The sequence below is a fragment of the Centrocercus urophasianus genome, unplaced genomic scaffold (assembly GCF_019232065.1).
Source record: "Centrocercus urophasianus isolate 14NV4802_14NV808 unplaced genomic scaffold, USGS_Curo_1.0 seq_10, whole genome shotgun sequence".
NCBI lineage: Eukaryota > Metazoa > Chordata > Aves > Galliformes > Phasianidae > Centrocercus > Centrocercus urophasianus.
The window spans coordinates 58,562,893-58,582,948 of record NW_024884142.1 but is presented as its reverse complement, the minus strand read 5'-3'; the positions used below and the strand labels follow the sequence as shown (position 1 = coordinate 58,582,948).

The window sequence follows — 20,056 nt, the reverse complement described above, 5'->3', positions numbered from 1 at the left end:
TTGGTAAGTACAGGCTCAATTATCCTAAATGCAACAAAGCCATGTCAAATGCTGTTCTCTGTAGTGCAGGTTTCCAAATTCCCAGCTGTGCTCCTCATGCACTTGGGATGCTACCATGCACAATTTCAGGACTCTTTTGATTTTCTTTATCATACAAGACGTACTAAATCTATTCCCTATGTGAGGGGCTTTCAGAGATGCATCAAATGCCTGACATTCCCAGAAGCAGGGATCCCTTGTGCCCAACACTGGCACATCAGATGGCACATCACAAGCTGTTAGCTTTGCTCAAAATGTGTGATCTCAAAACAAACACAGGGCTCTTTGTGCTTGGCCACCCCCTCACACCCCTAGTCATTCATTTTGGATCATCAAGCTCTGATATCCAAGCAACAAAAAAATGGACTGAAGAGAAACCAGCTTTGGCTTTGCAGCGATCTCACAGCAGCTGCTGAGGGGCTGTGCCCATGTAAGCTCACAGTTCCCAACCTGCAGCCTGAGCTCTCTCCAAGTTGGGAAAGGGTCTGAGGGCAAGGTGCCCCAGCTGGACCACATTCACCACATGGTTGGCATTGCTCTAGGCCTGGATAAGGACCAGGCCCTGAACTCTTCTTTCTGAGTTCAGTTTTGCAACCAATTGAAAGTTTTGTGGCTGCACACTGCTCCCTCATGTTGATGCTAAAGGCAAGTAGCACTCAAGAAAAATCTTGTCCAGCCAAAGGTGAAGGAAAACCTCCTACTAACTTCAGTATAGTAAGGCTTCACCCTTCATTTCTGTGGTCCAAGTATTTCTATTGTCTTCTTATCAAGTAGAGGGCCCCTAGCAAAGGTGGATCACCTCAGGAACACTGAGCAGCTCTAAGGTCTCAAGGTGGATCAGAAATACCCTCTCAAATGCTGTGCACTTGCCCAGGGATGCCGCAAGAGGTTCTGCAAATAGCAGCACAGTGAGGAGCCAGAGGAGGCTGCCAGAAATGGAGACGGTTTTCATAGAATCACAAGGTTGGAAATGACCTATAAGATCATCTAGTCCAACCATCTTCTCGTTATCACTGCTACCACAAGCTACTAAATCACATCTCATAGCTCCTCCATCCAGACGGCTCTTGAACACTACCAGGGATGGCAACTCCATGACTTCTCTGGGCAGGTCATTCCAGTGCCTGACCACTCTCTGAGAGAAAAAGTTTTTCCTCATGTCTATCCTAAACCTCTTCTGATACAACTTGCAGCCATTTCCCCGGATTCTGTTCGTTGCCTGGGAGAAGAGGTCAAACCCCTCTTCACCCCACCCTCCCTTCAGGAAGTTGTACAGTGCAATGAGGTCTCTCCTGAGCCTCCTCTTCTTCAGACTAAACAATCCCAGTTCCCTCAGCTGCTCCTCATAAGACTTGTGCTCCAGACCCCTCACCAGTTTTGTCGCCCTTCTCTGCACATGCTCCATGGCCTCAATGTCTTTCCTGTAGCGAGGGGCCCAAAACTGAACAGAATACTCAAGATTTGGAGGAGATTAGAGGAAGATGAGGCAAAGACTTTTCTCTAAACTGTGTGAAAGTTCAGCTTGAAAGTGGGTAAAAGTTGAGGGCTGTGCTGCCTTTATCCAAGCCAGATCTCCTAACTACTTTTCTCCACGTGCAGAATTATTTTTTAGTTACTGTTTCCTTGTTCCCCTTTTGCTTTTTGCAGTTATCCTGAAGAATATTCAGGTATTTTCAAAATTCTGGGCTTCATCACCAAGGTGGGTTTTGGGGAAGGCCACATCTTTGCCTGCACCCACAAGCAGTGTGGTGCAGTTGGAGCAGATCTCTGAAGCGAGTTGGTGCTGAGGACCAAGCCTCAAGCACACAGCTGCTCAGAGCTCCCTTTAGTCCAGCTCCATCTGGCTGGGTGCTCACGAAGACCACACGCACCAAAAGTGCTGGTGGGCAGCACCTCTCCTCATGGGCTTGCCTAACTGAAGCCCAGCCCAGTTCCTTGACACCTGTCTGCAGCACAAATCTCAATGGGTTGTACCTGGGGAAAGGCATGATCATTTCATAATTTGGTGTAAACTGCAACAATTAGACAGGTTAAAGACTAGCTAAACTCTTGCTCTGACTTCTCTCCATTGTGCTTATTGTCTCCTTGTTCAAGAGTGGATTCTCAACAATGAGAAGAGTTCAAGACAGTCATCTTGAATGACCAAAGTCTTTTACTAGAGCCATGAAGATATAACTCCTGGGCTTAAGAGGGAAATTTATTGAATAGAAAACAAATATTCCATATTCTTATCCTGCAAATGACCATGAGTCAATAAATTGGAGAAAGCTGCTCATGCTCATAACTGTTTGCAGAACTGGGTCCCCAAAAAACGATCTTCATAGTAATAATCAACAAATAATGGACAGAGGTCCAGTGCAGAATTTTGGATGCTTATTATACTTATGTAAACCTTTTGGATTGACATCACTTGGCTGCAAATACACAGCCTAAGACAGCGGAAAGTGTTGTAGCACTTCTACCATTAGTCAGACCCCTGAAGAGCAGAAAGTATCATGGAGAAGAAAAAACACTGGAAATGAAATAAACCAAACTTTGCTGAAATGGCAATAAAAGCTTGTTGCAGATGGAAAGAATATGATATATTACCAGAAATGATTAGTCTTTCCAGGTCCATCCCAGCCAATGCTTCGGCATGTTTGTAACTTGAATGCTCTTATCTTATGAATTTGAATGTGTCACTGCTCCAGATCCTGAGCGCAGTCATGCTGCTGCCAGCATCATACGAGCTGATGGCATCTATCCTACCATGCTTCCAGGACACTGTGGCAGCTGACCTGCAGCTGGTGCACGTTTCACAGTCAGAACCATGACCATAGGTACAAAGCATATAAGGAAGAAATCATATATCTAAACAGGCAGTTCAGCTTAATGAAGGAATAATGAAGTATTTTCCTTTTATTCTTAATGACTTCATAAAGCCACTATTTCACTATAAGCCTGTATTTCCTTATCACTTTCCCAGTGCAATTGTGGATACAGCTCCATCATGACAAAGAACTCTGCAGTGCATCTGGAAATGGGACCCCTTGCAAGGGAACATATGGGCCCTTCAGAGCAGCACGGTCATCAAGGAGAGTGATGCGGTTCCTTTAAGTGCCAGAAATTTCATGTATCTTATCAGGTGCATTGGCCATATGGATGTATGAAAACTGAAAGCACTATGGACTTTGGTGCTCACAGGGAGAAGGTGCCTGCCCAGCAGCCTCTTCATGGATTTAGCTGTATGGATCAGATAAATTGCTGTTTCGCCTACTTTCATCCTTTGAAGTTTAGTGGTTAGTTTTTATTTTTAATTTATTTTTAATTTATTTTTAAAAATGTATTGGTTTTTGTGGTTTGACATATTTTACATATTTTTAAAACAGGCTTCTACATCCCTCTGTTGCCCTCCTCCTCAGCCCACGAGAGGGAACAAAACCCAAGTACTGAAGCTGAAGGCTTTTTAGTCTGATGCTCTCTTACGCTCTCAAGTCTACCAGAATAAAATTAGTGACTAATTTAAGTGTGAGCAGAGTATGGACCATTCTCTCTGCCATTTCTGCCCAAACACAGTAGAGAAGGCCAGAGGCAGAAGCACAGCCAACAGAATGAGTGAAGCAACCACTCCTACTCAATAGCCCGCATCCAAAATACTGTGTCCAGTTTTGGATACTCCAGTAAAATAAAGAGATTAGTAACCTGAAGAAATTTCAGTGGAAGGTCATGACCAGAGCTGAAATACTTGCCTTATGAAGTTGAGGGGCTTTCTGCAGAACAGTTTTGGGGAGAAAGAAGATGGAGCCAGGTGCATGATGGGAGAATGAGAAACATCAGGCATAAGTTGAAATAAAAGTGATTCAGGTTGGATTTAAGGAGAAGCCTTTTCACCCTTCAGGGAGTCAGGCAGGAAAAGAAGTTTCCCAGAGAGGCTGTGCAGTTTCTGTCCTTGGGATTTTTCAAGAAGTGACTGGGCAGCCTGCTCTGACCTCAACACTACTCCTGCCTTGAGCACACGGCTGGGTTAGAGACCTCCCGGAGTTACGCCAGTCAGAATTTCCCTGTGATCCCATGACAAGGGAAGCCTGGTATTTCAAGTAATTCCCCAAGGAGACCTGACCTCTGAACCTTCTGTGGGCTGCTTATTGCCCATTATTTCCGAAGAAGGAAGAGAACATATTTCATCATTCTGTCAATGGACTGACTGATATGTCTGTCTGTCAGCCTGTCTATTGCTAAGACTTGGAGACAGTTGGAGAAGCCCTTCTCTTCATGTCTATGCAATGCTTGTACATTAAAGCAATATCTATTTCAGGTATAGCAGCAAAACTTTTATGACTACTCTGGGGGGGTCATTGTGAATTGAGTTGGATAATTACTAATTATTACTTAATAACATCAACTGTTCTACAACCACCATCAGTAAGAATGACTTAAAAGAAATATAATCCTCCAGCATCCCTTCATTGGGACATTTTTGGAAATAGTCATAGAGATTCATAGACACAGTAGATGTTAAAAGGTATATTAGATTGCCCACTACTTGGTAATTAAATACAAAATTAAAAATATTTGGCCCAGACACATTGATGCATAATAATCTCTTTGATTGATTTCCTAACTCTACCATAGGGTTCCTTTTTTATTACTCTTAGTTTTATTGAATTGTATTTCCTGGCACTGAAGCAAAAGAGAAAAATAAGAGCTGTTAGTTTTTAATATCTGATTTAATTTTGTTCTGCTTATTGTAAGCACAACTGAAAGTAACTCCTTTAGAATTGCTGAAGGTCTTCTTTAGAGATAGAAGTGTGTACAAAGATAGAGAGAAGTATGGTACAGAAGTCTGAGAGTCCAGAACGGAATCATCTACATAACGTAAGGATCTATAGAAGTGACAAGGAAGCAGTCTGAGAGGAAGCCAGTATGAGACAGGCCTTACTTGACTTTTTCAGATATTTTAGGAGAGCCAGCTGCAGCTCTTCTTGGGACACTTTAATTATTTTAATTATGTTAATTTTTGTTTTCTTCCAGTTTATACAAGATGACCTTCTCTGTTGGTTGCATAGAGATATTTCCAGGATCCTCGAATTTATGAAACACAAAGCTTGGACATTCTTGCACAAAAATGTTATCTGATAACACTGCCAAAGCTGTCAGGCAACAGAGAGAACTAGTTAAATAAATATGATCATATTTGTACTAACAAGTCAACAGAAGGGCTGAAATGTGCCCACCACTAGTTTTTTTTTGTTTGTTTGTTTCTGTCTTCTGCAGTCTTATAGATATCCTAGGTACGAAGCAAGTTGTCTTCTATTCTGAACCTCTAGAAGCATCAGGAACAGCTTTGAGGTGATTTACATGGGTTTTGACAAACTATTTTGATGCAGTCAACCCTGTATTAATTCACCCTTAGAGAATGAACTTGGCTCTGCAGCTGGTAACTTGCTCTATCACCCAGATGAAATGACATCTTGGTCTGCAGAGTACTTTTCATGGGCTTAGTCAAAACTGGTGGTTGGTGCACTACTGACAGCTTGACAGTATTGTAAACAGAAGGTGGGTGATTTTGTTTTATTGATTTTAATTTTTAATTTTTTTTCCAAATCTCATAGCATTAATAAGAAAACTGAATTATCTCTGTAGCTCTCGCTAGAGTCTGTATCAAATATAACACTCTTTCATGGGGGATTTGGAACACATTTATGATCTACTATTTGATGACTGAAAATGGATTGTTACTCTTCTGTTACAGATGTGATTTGAAATCAGACTGGAAAGGTTGCTGAGTGTAATGATATAATGGGATGATAATAGCAGAGTAACAATGCCTTTAGCTACAGCAAATGAGAATAAGCCCAAACACAGCAGCCATAAATACAGAAATGAAGGAAAAAAGCTGCTTACCTTTAGAAGGTCTCAGATAAGCAGAGATCTCTAGCAACAGATGCCCTTACTACCACTGCCAACCCTTAAATGAGTTCTGGGAAGGCGTGGATCCTGGCTATACCCCTTCTGGTCACTCAGGTATATTGCATGCACCTGAGCTCCTCTGGGTTGATTCTGCCTTCCCACTAGGTGCTCCATCACTGTTTCAGACCACGATGTAGCATTTCCACTACACTGAGCATTGAAGAATTCAGAATTAGTTCATGTTTTCCATGTTCCTGTCTGATCTGAAGATCATGTTCACTGTATTAATTTGTCTTAAACCATATTCAGTTAAAAATCAGAAGGTCAAAAGGACACTGCAGGCACCTTTGAGACATCTGGCCTTCCAGGGAGTTATTTGGTTCTCAGCAAAAGAAACATTCCTCTCCCCTATCCTGAAGGAAACATTGCATTCCAAAAGAATATGTTCAGATAGCTCAGCGTTTTGCTATCAGAGAATGCTAACTTCATATCAGGTCTTTTGTATCTAGTGGATTCCTAAATGAGACTTAGAGGGAGTGGGAATGCTTGGGCTCTTCAGGGTGTTTAATGTGGGTCTACATTTCAATGGCATTCTAGCTTTTGTGTTATATCCATGAAGTGGAAAATGTACTACAGTAGTAGAACCTTTATACTTCAGGAAATCTACCCATGCTTCCAGGAGCTAACAGAGATTTGAGTAGAATGTCTTAATTGCAAAGAGAAGTGATGAGCCTTGAAAAGCACAGGATTAGAGCTGCCCAGTACTGGTTTGTTCTGCACAGCTGGCCATGGTCTGGATGACAAATGTAGGAATCTGCCTTAAACTTTCTAGTTTTGTTAGATCTTCAGCTTTTCTCTCTCAACCCTTTCTTATACTTCGTAGGTTTGAGAAAACAAAGTGTGAATGAGGGAGCAATGCTCCAGAACTGGCAGTACCAGGTGCTGTATATTTTGGAATGCCTTTTTAGCACAAGCTGAATAATGAAACCACTGAAACTCTGAACCAAACTGATGACTTTTCATTTCCCAAGGGCTTTGGAAATGGCGGGGCTTAGGAACATAACTTTTAAAATTTATTTTCAGTTTAAAATTTCCAAACACTTTTGCAGCGCTCTTTGGGGGGGAAAAGAAAAGTCATTCAGACACTTCAGTTTTTAAAGCTTTATTGGTAGTGAGGAAAAAGGAGTGAATATTGGCATATGAATAATTTGTGGATTACAAAAAGGGTAATACAAATTGTTTTAAATGTTTTTTCTTATTTTCAACCCACTGTACTTTTGTCCTCTTTCCAGCTCAGCAGAACTTTTAGGCAGCTCAGATGTTTCCTCAGAGACCCATAAAAGCTCTACAGCCCAGAGCAAGCTCCATAAACTAAGTAAAATCTCCCAGTGTAATATTCTGCCTCCCTCCCACTCAGCAATTAACTCTTCTTCCCCTCACTTACATAGAAGTCAGCTTCCCACACACTTAATGCCAAGTTTCCTGCTACTCGTTTTTCACACCAACCTCAGGAGAAGGGGAAGAGATTTTTAACCATCCTCTCCTTTGATTATTCTGTGTCCTTCTCATCTTTGGGTCTCTCCTGGGACATCTGCAGTCTGATATTGACTTGTCTTGATTTTCTTGGCCATAGGATACTCAAATCTACATCCTTTCAAGGACTTCTCAGATAAGAACATATCTTACCCAACCTACATGCTTATTCTCTCTGACTATCACCTATGCTGCTGATTTAGAAAGAAGTGAACACTCTGGTTCCTGAAATCAATATTCAGGTGAAGGTCTAGGCATTCATTTGGCAGTGCTTTTGCCTAGCTCCAGGAACACAAAAAGGTTATAGTAAAACTCCATGGCCTCAGCTAATTCTCACATTTCTCTGTGATCCAGCCCCAACCCTTTTCTAGCTTCCGTCCCTCCTTTGCTCTTGATGGCAGACCTGCAACACACCTCCTTTGAACACACACATTAGCCTTTTCAATTTTTTTTTTTTTTTGTCCCTTTTATGTTCTGGAGGATGAGGAATGACTTCTACTCTTCATTTCACTTTCCTACAATACTAATTATAGTTACTTAGTGGCTGAGTTTGTTCAGAAAAAGTACAGTGCAGTTTGTTTTAAAGACCATGTGCAAGAGCAAAATATAAAATGTTGGTAACTGCAGCACTTACAAGATGAATTTCCCCCTCTGGCGCGGTAAGGTGAAGTATTATCACATAACATCCCCCCAAAAAACATTTGACACTGACTAATTGTTTTCAGAAACAGCAAAGTCTCTTCTGTAGCTGGCTTTCAGCCCCTCTACAGCTGGCTAGCTACTGCTGGTTTCACAGGGATGAGTAAATGGACATGTCTGAATGTGGCCTATTCTCACTCAGTATAAAAATCTAAAAACTTTGGGAGACAAATCTCAGAAATCAAGATACGTTAGATGTGGATGCACCACTCCTTGAGATACTGCCTGAAGTTCAAGACTGGGTTAAGCATCCCATGTTGACACAGCCAGCACATGGAATATCAACACAGCAAGGGAGCCAAATATGAACCTGGCACCGCTAGTCAGCTTCTCTGTGGCTGTTCCAGATATTAAGATCCCCATTTCCTACCTAAGTAGAAGAATTGTGATTCATCTGGGATTTGACTGTCTCTATCCAACCATATCTGTGCATTAAGCCATGTTTATTTCCTGCTAGATCTATTCATATCTTGGGGGAGAATCACATCAGGAGAGAGAAACTTTCTCTTAGGAGAAACTTTTTCTCTCAAAGGGTGGTCAGGCACTGGAATGGCTGCCCAGGGAGGTGGTGGAGTCGCCGTCCCTGGTAGTGTTCAAGAGGCACCTGGATGAGGAGCTACGAGAGATGGTTTAGTAGCTTGTAGCACTGATAGGAATGGGAGGGTGGTTGGACTAGATGATCTTGCAGGTCGTTTCCAATCTTGTGATTCTGGGATTCTGGGATTCTGGGATTCTGTGATTCTGTGATCACAGTTCAGCATCACAAGACACAAAACAACATAGCAGTAGCCAAATGAACATTTCTCATAAAATAGGATAAGACACAGATAATGTGCTTGAAAAGAAGGCACAAGAACATTTGCTGTGTGAGTAGAATGGACTCCTGAAATTAGTCAGAACTGGAGGAAAGAGCTTATGTGGGGAGCCTTTACATGCCCTTACATGGTAGCATTCATTCTTTCTAAAAGACAGATTTTCTTGTGGTCACTTCTAACCCTAAAAATTATGAGTCCCAGAGGCATCAGTAGAGGCATCTCTACTGATACACCACATTGGCATATTGACATGGCTGCTCTGCCTTACTGGCAGCACATGGGAGCAGAAACAGCAATGTAAATCCAAGCACCATCATTTAGTTTATTGCATCTGTAAACAGTTTGTTGTCCAATTTTATACACCAATTCAAACTCAAGACCACTAAATGTTCTCCTCCCGAGGATGACAGCTGATGTGAAACCATAATTCCAACCCTGTTCTAAGGCAAGCAAGTTCTCCTAATTAATGCCCTATTTCTACAGGAAACATCAGATTTCAGAAGGCATATTTTGCATTTTCAAGAAGTGAAAACATCTTTTGCTATCATCTAGGGAAGGAGGTGGAGATTATGCAGCTCTTCTGGAGCTTTCAGCTCCAGCCTCTTTCTTTGTGGCTGTTAGCAGATGGCTGATCTACACCCTATGTCTCTAGGAGCCTGTGATTCTGGCTGTTAGTTGAATTCCTGCTGAAGGAATACAGATGGGTGTGAAACATGCAGATCCTGTACCAGAGTGGCTTCTCGGAAACATTTCAGGCTCAGTGGCAATTACAAAAACAAAAGATTGTGGAAAAGACACAAGAAGATTGAAAACAAGATCCAGTGCTAAGTAGTTTTGCTTGTAACTGGACTTCACAAAAAATGCACCAGTCTCCCAGGAGAGGTGAGACTTCAAGAAACCCACAGACAGATTTTGATCCACTCCGAAGGATTCCCAGAATCACTAAGTCCAGCCCTGTGAAACATCTTAAAACGATGGAGATTCTAGGTGATCCCTTTTATACTTCTCTAATTGCATAAAGCAACATTAAGACAGATATAATATTTGCTGGGTGATTCTATGATATAGGAAACTACCCAGTCATTGACATGATTGCAATCTCCTTTGCTGTTATTCCTTAGTAGTGTGAGATCCAAGAGGACCAAAGTAGCCTATGCTTTGGGTGTTGCTATTGAATGAAATGTCAAAGTTGGATGTAGGAAGACCTCGGATCTGGCTGCGTATTAAAGACATATATTGCCATCATAAAGGGACAAATGAAGGAGTGATGACAAAGTCAACAAAAAAAAGGAGGTCGGCTGGCTCCTGTCTTTTTCTCTGTTTGGAAAGCAAATGAATGTCATGTTTAATTTGGCTTATAGCAGCTGATAGTCATAGAAAAATGAACATTCCCCTTATAGAAGTATATGCCTTCTAACAAAAATGGAGCCAACAAATAAAGCCTTGAATAGAGAGAAGCTACTCCTTTTAAGCTATAAAAGTTATAAAAATCCCAATATTTCATATAGACATTAATCTGTAGACATCAATCTACATTACAGTACTTTTATCTCTCAACTGATACACAGCTTGGTTATTTCAAGAAAATGATTTTCATGAGCTTGAAGCTCTTACTTGGTACGGTGATACCTCAGATAAACAGAACGTTTATGTAAATGAAAATGTGGATGACAAGAATGGAAAACTGCAGTTACGCACCAGGGTGATAGGTATGCCCTTCAGCTTGGAGAATCTAAACACTTGTCTCCAGCAGCTTGCTTCTGCTATGACAGAGCAAAGATCTCTGAATCAATGTTTGCATTGTCAGCCTGTGGTTCAACCCTTCCTTTTTGCACAGAAAGCCAAAGGCCTAGGAATCTCAGAAGTCTAAGGGATCACAAGAAGAGCATCAAATGTTGATGACTTAGCTGTTTGGAGTCACTGATAGTTGCAAGGGGCATTGTGCAACCTCTTGAGAATGCCATACCAGGTGGACCACTGAAAGATTCCCAGATGTTTTCAGAATTTTCCAAGGTCTTTCAACTTGAGCACAGGTTGCATGTGCACTAAGTCATCCTCCCTCTGTTGGCAGTTAGCTTATCTTTCCATTGTCTAAGGAGGATAGTTTTCTTCTTGCTGCTGTGATTCTAAGGCAGGTCCATTAACCTTGCAAAGTCTGCAGAAATACATAGTGGTGGATCTTGCAGTAAACACAACTGGAAGATGGTTGGCCAGTTGAGCTATGGATAACTCAAATAAGCTCTGACCTAACCTGGATCATCTCAGTGCCAAAAGCAAATGGGAAAACTGGGTATCAGAAATTTCACTGTTTCCTGCCAGAGGAAGATTTCCCATCACCTTGGAAGTCATGTCATGCTTGTCAGAAAGACCAGTTCTGAGCCTTTGCAGGCTGAAGAGTAGTAGAGTATCTGGCAGGGGACCTGGTAGGCTGCATGGATGCTCTGTGCAGGAGCCTGCTCTGTTGCAGGACAGCAGAAAAATTTACTAGTGTGCAGTATTGAAAAGAAAACAGCCAGAAAGTACTAAGAAAATTAATTGCAGAAATAACAATAACCCATTAACTTTATAACTTATAATGCACAGACATATCCCCATTCCAAATAGTTGTATTAACAGGTGATGCTGCCTAAAAGCAGTACTGATGATTTTATTCATTGTATAGGTTCCACTTTTCTCACATTCAGAGGGGGGAAATGGTAATATTCACAGCTTGGAATCATTTTTTCTTGTTTGTTCACTGCTGATTAGCAGAATAAACTGAATAGGACCACTGCAGACTTGTACTTACATACTCTGCTGTTGGGACAGAGAACACAAACACACAGACGTTTACCCTTTGCAGCCTGTGGACCTCTTATCCATGTGCTGGTGCCTTAAGGCAGCTCTTCCTGTAAGGGTGACCATATCATATGGGGCTGGGTTCTGACTCTGCCCTACCATAAGGGACAGGACTGTCAGCGTATGCCTATGGAGGCCTGGAGGTACAAGGGGTTCAGCTCTGCAGATAGCCTCTCCCTTTCTGAAGGCTGTTCCAGCCAGAAAGCAGGGGAACCAGGAACTTCTGAGAAACCATTTGGAATAGCCCCTTCCTTCCTCACCACAGCCTATTCGGGAATGCCAGCCTTCCAAGTCTGATGGCACACTTGGCATGGAGGAAGGAGCTGATCTGATGGTGCATGATTGTAGTGCAAGGGCTTGAAGCATGCACGGGATGTCCTACACTGTAAGGAGACCCATGGATAGCGTAGGAATTGTTTATCCAAGGCAAGTTTTGCAGTGTGGACCAGGCCCAACAGGGGCCAGCATGAAGGCAGAAAAGCCAGGTGAGATGGAGGAATGGAGAAGCTTTGATCCAAGTCATGTCCAGTCTTTTATCACCTCCATTTAATTCCCTCTTGATGCCACATGCCATAGCAAAGGTGGGAATGCTGCTACTGGCAGGTCTGGGGGACGTGCAGAGTTGTAGCATTAGCATCTCCACTGTTTATGGATGAAATAACATGTGGGCAAGGCAGGTTAAGCGTCTGCTAGAAGATATCAAATGGGACAATATCCATGGCTGCAAGGAGGGAAAGCACTGTGAAGCATTTTTGGACATACTTCACAACATAATTTTAGGACACAGTACTTCACTTATCTCCAAGAATATCCAGCTGCAGAAGGAAGAGGTCAGGGAGAGGGGGAGGGAAGTTACGAGGTTTATAATGTAGGATCAGAAAAAGCTTAGGGGGGTTTTATTAACAGTTTAAATAAACACAGTCTATGCTTTTAATGGATGAAGAGGACCTGCAGCTCAGGGAACAATGACTCCAAAACGATGAACTGTTGAAAGCAATTCACTAAGCAGAAACACCACTACAATCATATTCCAGAAGAGTTTGAAAGCACATTTTCCCTCCGAGAAATGGCCAGAGATGTTTTTGCTTCTACTTCAAGATAAACTGGTTCTTGCTGCCCACAGTACTCCAGGGAAAAATCACAGCGATGGCAGTTTTAAGAGCAACATCTCCTGAGAAAACATGGCAAGAGCACACTGTCTATTTGCACTTTGGTTCTGCTTATAACCTTGTAGACGTAACAGATCATAAATTTTGTGAGGGATGGGCAAGCTTTTTTAAGATGTTGTTTCTAAGGGCTGGGAAAGGACTTTATTACACCTGAATCAAAACCAGGGTCCTGTTAATACTGTTTTCTTGCTATGCATGTGCAATGCTGAATGTATATGCCATCTGCAATGCTTTCGCTCGTCTCTCCTGTAGGGAACTGCTGCAAGACCTGGCCAAATAGCATCTCCTGCCATCTAGAGGCTTCTTGCACAAGTGTGAGGGTATCACTAACACATGTCACCTGCTTCCCAGAGGCAGTTGTGAGCTTGCACCGATCATATTTGGAGAAGCATGTGCAGGAACTACTCATAGTGAGCAAGCCAAGCTCAGAAATTCTTCACAGGAGTCTACAAGACTTTTCTATTCTGTCACAGCCTTCCTTACAAGCACTTAAGCTTTTATCTGTGAGCCACTTTGCAACTTACATTTACAAAAAAAGATCAACAAAAAGTTTTATGTTTTTTTTCTTTATATAAAGTGTTGATTTCCTAAAAGAAAATAAATATTACATTGTGGTCTTGTAGACAAATTTAATGGCACTGGTTTTTCATAGCAAGGAAACATTTCCTAGCACACCTCTATGGAATGACAAAGCTACATTAAGCAGGTTACAAGAACCTTCATGTTTGGAGTTCCTTCACCTCTCTGGACTGCTGCTCCTATTCCTGCTCACACTCACACTAAAAACAGTTTCCTAAAACTTCACTGAACTTTCCCATGTTGCAGTTTGTTTCTGTTGTCCTCTCTCCTTTCACAGTGTGCCTCTGACAAAAGTGTGGCTCCATCTACTATACAACCTCATTATGATGTTAGAGATATCAGTTAGATCCACCTCCCTGCCAAGCTTTCCCACCCCAAGATCAAGTAACTGAAGCACTCAGCATCTCCTGTATATCCTGTGCATATTCTGCTCCAAGTTCTCCTTCCCACCATTGCCATCCTTTTCACTAACAGTTGTGCTTCAATGGGCATGGCAATGTGGCACAAATCCTGTGGGAGTGCTCCTGACTTTATGAGACACAGAAGCACAATGAGAAAGGAAGCTGAAATACAAGGCATGGCTCTATTTTCAAATGTTGCCAGCTATGACCCCTCAGACAGGCTGGCTGCTCTCCAGGGGTGGGATTTTTTAGACAATTGCTAATGTCAGCTTCACCTTGGGGGGAAGCAGAGCTATGCTGCCACAGCATTGACCTCATTCCCTTTTGTGTTTACCTCATTCTCTTCTGGGGGAGGAACGCAGTTCTTCACAAGAAGATATCTGCCAGGCTGCAAAAAAGGACATGGGCTTAGGGGATAGAAAAGCATGAAGCTTCTTGTAGGGAGAAACCACAAGGAGCATTCTACATTGTTCATTGGGCTGGGTTACCTCCTGCCAAGGCCTTCAATTATCTTTCCAAGTGACGCCCAATGCTTCCTTCATCACCAAAGAGCTCTTCTGTTTGCATCCTGGGTCTGCATGCTGGGCTTTGGCTGCCCCCGAGAACTCTTGGCATTTCTCACATGCTGACAATTGTTCCTGTTGCCTTGAAGGCAAAAATCCCAATTCTCACAAAAAAATACGGTGCAGCGAGCACAGATTAGCATCTGGAACTGACCAGGGTCAGACAATGCTTCAAGCAACTTCTCTGCCTGTCTCTTCCTCCCCACCCCTTCCCTGCTGTGTTTTTCTCCCTTTATTTGCTAGCTCTATAGAATTCCCCACCAGGCAGGGCCCTGGCATCCTCCACCCTGGAGAGACTTGGACAAGAGACAGTGTCTGAAAAATCTGTGTGTATATTCTCTCTGCAGGGATCCTCCCTCTTTTCCATTCCATTCCCTCAAGGATTACTCAGAGGAGAAGACAAGGTTGGTGCAACACCACTCAGAGCCTGTGAATGGTATTCACCAGTCTGACACCAAGGACTTGGAGACTAGATGAAGATGAGGATTTGCCAGTGGGAGGGGCATGGGAGAAGAGATGGAGGGAAAAACCCATCCCTCTTCCTTTAGCAACATCCAGAGCAGTACAACATCCCTTTGCAGATAGTGCAGTCACAAAGCTGCATAGATATTTTAAAAGTGTAAGTTTTTACCTGGCACATGGGCGCACCATTTGTCCTACTGTTTGTTCTGTGAAGCCTCAGGACCAGTGTGTCACAGGGACAATGGGGAAAGGATGCGGTAAAAGGGTGAGGGCACTGCCAGAGCCTGAGAAAGAGGACCTGGGTGAGAAATGGCTTTCCTGATTCATGTGTCTCCAGTTTCCTCCTTCTGATCCCACCACCTTGTACATAAACAATGAGCAGTGTGCAGAAATACTATCATCCAGAAATAGTGTTGTCTCTTCAGAGAACTACCCATTATCATAGTAATGTGTTACCTTGTTCATGGCGCAAAGCATGCAAATACATTGATCAGATCGACTCACACAGCACAGACAATTCATCTTGACCCTAAGGTGAAGGGAACATATTGCTAGTACAGCTGCCTGAAGGAAGGTTGTGGCGAGGTGGGGGGTCAGTCTCTTCTTCCATGTAACTAACAATAAGACTACAGAGAATGGCCTCTATTTGTGCCAGGGGAGATTCATGTTGGACATTAGGAAATAATACTTTTCCAAAAGAGTGGTCAGGCACTGGAATGGGCTGCCTGGGGAGGTTGTGGAGTCACTGTCCCTGGAGGTGTTCAAGAAGTGTCTAGGTGTTGTACTGAGGGACATGGTTTAGTGGGAAATATTGGTGATAGGAGGACGGTTGGACTGGATGGTATTAGAGCTCTTTTCCAACCTTGGTGATTCTGTGATACTGTGGCATCTAATGTGTTTTTCTCTTGTATTCTGCTGCTGACTGTCCTGGCTGGGTTAGCCTTGTCAAAGATTTGCATTGGAGAGTAACAATGGGCAACACCCTTCACCCCTTATCCCCAGCACTTCCCAATTCTTCCTCAGCTGAGGCTGTGGGAAAAAAAAATTATGCCTTGAGCTCTTCACTCTGAGTGGAACATCCCTGAATGGGACTGCCCCATCTCAGGAGTATTTTCAGCACAGAATTAAGGAAACAGATCTCTGCAGGTGAGGAAATCAAAACCTACCCTGTGGTCTCTGAGGGTGAAAATGCAGAATGCATTGACTGTAGAAGAGAACATTGATCTTAAAACAGTAAACCAGACCATGACTGGTGAAACCAGGTCCTGCTCTGCCAAGTCAGTGGCACATTCCATTCACTCATACTGAACACTGGGCTCTAGGCCAAGGCATGATTTTGATTTAATAACAGAAAAACTATGTTTTATTATGGAATGTCTGCTCTAGAATCATGAAAAGTCACTGAATAATTTATATTGGAATGGATCTGTGCAGTACTCATATTCAATCTGCTGTTCACACGAACCTCAAGTCCTCTTTAGCAGAGCTGCTGCCTAAAAAGTAAGCTCCAGGCCGTGCTGCTGCAGGAGATATTCCATCCCACACACCAGACTTCATTTCCCTTTGCTGAACTGAGACTTCTGTCAGCTCATTTCTCCAGTCTGCTAAGGTCTCTCTGAACAGCAATTCAGCTCTCCAATGTGTCATCCGCTTCCCAGCCCCAGTTTAGTATCAGCTGCAAGGTTTTTGATGGTGCATTCCTTCCCATCATCCAGGTCATTAGACTGTACTGCTCCCAGTCCTGGCCTCCAAGGGGTTGTGCCTATAATCAGCTGTCGTTGGGACTTTCTGATCACAACCCTTTGAGTTTAGTCCATTGGAAAAAATCAATACCTCTTCTCCCAAGGAAGACTTCAATGAAGTAAATACTTTGTTACATTGTCAGGTTGCTTGACACAGATGACCAAAAAGGATGGAATAGAAATGGAACGATTTATCATAGGTTTATTAGGGAAAGAAGGTATATTTCAAGACCATATATTTGGCATGGTATGGAAGCAAAAGTATCTGAGAACAATTAAAATGTTAAAACTCAAGTCATCATGAAAAATAAAATGTACTCTAATCACTTCAGTTCCTCTTCTCCCCATACAATTTATAATAACTACTGGAAAGAACTCAAAAGGTACTAGTGCTATACTAAATGTAAGCTGGAAAGAGATCTGGGCTGCTAGAACAGTGGAGACTTACTAAGATGAGCAAAGGTATTGAGGTGTTACAAAGAAATGGTAAGACTACAAAAGTTATTTGGTAAACCATTAGTGCTAGATTGCCCAAGGCTACTCAAATCTTGCATTTATTACAAGCCTACAAATGCCTGCTAAAAATCATTATAGCTTTCAGCCATGTCAGCTTTTGCTTTCTGATCTGGATGGAAGAGATTTTAGTAGCATTTTAAAAGAAGTGTATCCCGATTTGTCTTAGGATGGATCAAAGTCAGAGGAGTTTCCTAGTATTGGAGTCCTGTAATGGCTTGATGGCTTTGGCTTCCTTTTGGAAGACAAATAAGAGCAGTTTCCCATTTGCAAGTTACTTGTCTCATGCCTCCACAAAGTGAAGTGAAAGATAAGGAAGGAGCAAAGAAATAAATAACATACTCATTTGATGAAAACTGACTGAAGAAAGGTTGCACTAAACCTGTCCTTATCTCAACTTACAAGCTTATTTTTTCATTGTATTTTCACTCCTGTATCATTGAGGAGAGAGAATGAGAGAGTGGTGTGGTGAAGCTTAGCTAGTTATTGGTGTTAAACGACCACAACTGTAAAGCAGAGAAAGTTTAACTGATGCTGATAAACTGCTGGATAAGTGTTTCTGCTGGAATATACACTGCCACTCTAATATGGACAGAGGAGTAGATTCCTCTTGAACATCCAGTCCGTAGGTTGCCAAGGAAATGGGACACGGGTGTTTGATCAATAATTCATATATCAGATCAAGAGTACTCACAAGAAGAATATAGATCTTTCCTTGGTTAATATATTGTTCATAGCATTATCTCAAAGAATTAACAGCACCTTTTACATAAAAATTCCAAATATATTTATCTAGTGAACAAGAAAATCTCAGCATCTCTAAGCGTACTTCTGCAGATGTACAGTACTGTATTTATATAGATATACATAGATATATATATCAAAGTGAATTTACACTGTGACCTGGTGATTAGTCCAGCAACGAGTGAACCCATAAGAACCCACAGATAAGTCTTCAGGAAAATATACTGCTTGGGTGGGAGGCCAGCTACAAGGCATGACTGCATAGGAGAGCTCTGGCAGCACCCGCTGCTGGCAACGAGGGACAGTTTAGCATTCCATTCAGCAAGCACAGCATGCTTAGGTCATTCCTGCAAGATATAAGAAAATTCCATATTTTCATGGCTAACACAGTTCTAGTTTTCACAGGTCGCACATGTTGCAACCACCTCTCTCTGCTTTAATGACCAAGAGGAGGAAGGTAGGACACCAAACCTAGATCCTGTCCATGCTTCCAAGTGGAAGTCAAACAGTACCAAAGATTTAGGCTCATGAAGGTAGGACCATGTCTGGCTTCGCAGAGGTTTCTTGAGCAGACGGTCTTCACTGGTTTGCTTAATTTGTGATGATTCTTTTCCTTTCTTTTCCTTTTCTGACTCAGCTGCTCACAGTCCTCTGGTAGAAATCATTTGAAAAGCGTGGTCAGCCTGTCCTGCCTAAGATGGAGAAGCAGACTGCTACCATTTCCCTGGGATGGGCACACCGCACTCATACCAGCCCACATAGTAGTAGGGAGTTGTGTATCCAATGCGTCCAAATGATACAGGCTCCTGGCGGTACTGGCGGTAATACCCTGTTGGGAAAAGACACAGGAATCTAACAAAAGTGACAGACACAGTGGGAGTCAATCCTACAGTCCAAAGGAAAGCACACAAGCTGTCTGCTAGTGAGCTTTATCAAAAGGCTATTGGTTAGGCCTGGTACTTGGCCTAGGTCTTTGTTGAATGATTTAACTCCGGTCTTTTATATTTCCTGCAGTTTTGATCAGTTTTACTGTTCAAAATCTTTTCAACTATTGTGTAATGCTGTGGTCTGCCAAAGAGCTTCTGCATTTCACTCCAAACGTGGCTATATTTCAGCAACTTTTATGAAGTTTGCAGATCAGTTTAAATATATTAAGTACTCTAGGGCAAAAAATACCATCAAATCGTATTATCTCATCAGGCTCAAGAGACTATCAATAAACATCAGCTTTTCACAAAATAAAAAGGTATCATTTCATGCAGTAAATATGAATTTAAGCCCTTTCTGACCCATCTGATAGACTTCTTCATCTGTAGAAAGAATGCAACTGCTTAATGCGTTAGGGGAAGCTCAGCATTCTTCTCTGCATAGCTTGTGCACTGGAACATCTGAAACACTGGTATGTTGTGCCAATAACATAATTCCTGTGTGCTCTTTATCTCAGTCTCCTAGACCTACTAATACACAATTCTTCATTCCCCTTCTGAACACAGAAATGCAATACTTCTCAGGAATATATAAATATCAGTGAGTACTTCAGTTTCTTCCTGGTAACACCACCATGAATATAAACAAATAGCATGGAAACTATTAAAGCCAGCTGAATAGCTTATATCAACTGATTTTTTTGAAAGGACTGGCTGAATTTCATGATTGGTTTTCTTTTGTGGAGTAAGACATCAGTCTGTTGGCTACGTTAGTTGAGCAGTGTCTCAGAGGAGCTCCCTCAAAGCGAGAATTTTCACTTGGAAAGAAGTTTCTACGAGGGCAGAATAAAAGTGCTGCAGACTGACCTAGACACACTCCTATGTGTTTTGTACTGAATGAATAGGTCAGAAACCATTTGCAGAGCAGTCTGTTGAGCTGTAGCTATCCATTGTGTTAAGTGGAAGAGTTTCTGCCCTTTGATTTAATAAAGATGTCTTAAAATTGGGAAAAAAAGATTTCATAAGACTACACAATTTCTTTCTTTCTACTTTTGTACTCTGTTCCTGTAAATTATTTGCATTATATGCCCTTCTTTCTCTTTCTTCCTGTGCAATGCTCCCTACCCCTGAACCCTATAGATAG

General features: G+C 42.2%; 1 protein-coding gene and 1 long non-coding RNA gene across 2 annotated transcripts in view; one reads left to right on the top strand and one right to left on the bottom strand.

Moving 5' to 3' along the window:
* Positions 1 to 2,911: 2,911 nt before the first annotated feature.
* LOC122162088 lies at positions 2,912 to 5,575 on the top strand. The gene is made up of 3 exons (XR_006169421.1): positions 2,912 to 3,317; positions 3,408 to 4,333; positions 5,050 to 5,575. It is a non-coding gene; the product is annotated as an uncharacterized LOC122162088 (long non-coding RNA).
* Positions 5,576 to 16,914: 11,339 nt separating this feature from the next.
* FNDC1 (fibronectin type III domain containing 1) overlaps positions 16,915 to 20,056 on the bottom strand; it is a 65,392-nt gene continuing 62,250 nt past the window's right edge. Inside the window, exon 20 of the mRNA XM_042823782.1 lies at positions 16,915 to 18,815. Within this exon, the coding sequence (XP_042679716.1) occupies positions 18,700 to 18,815 (116 nt within the window). The 3' untranslated portion in view covers positions 16,915 to 18,699. The remainder of the gene's footprint in view (positions 18,816 to 20,056) is intronic.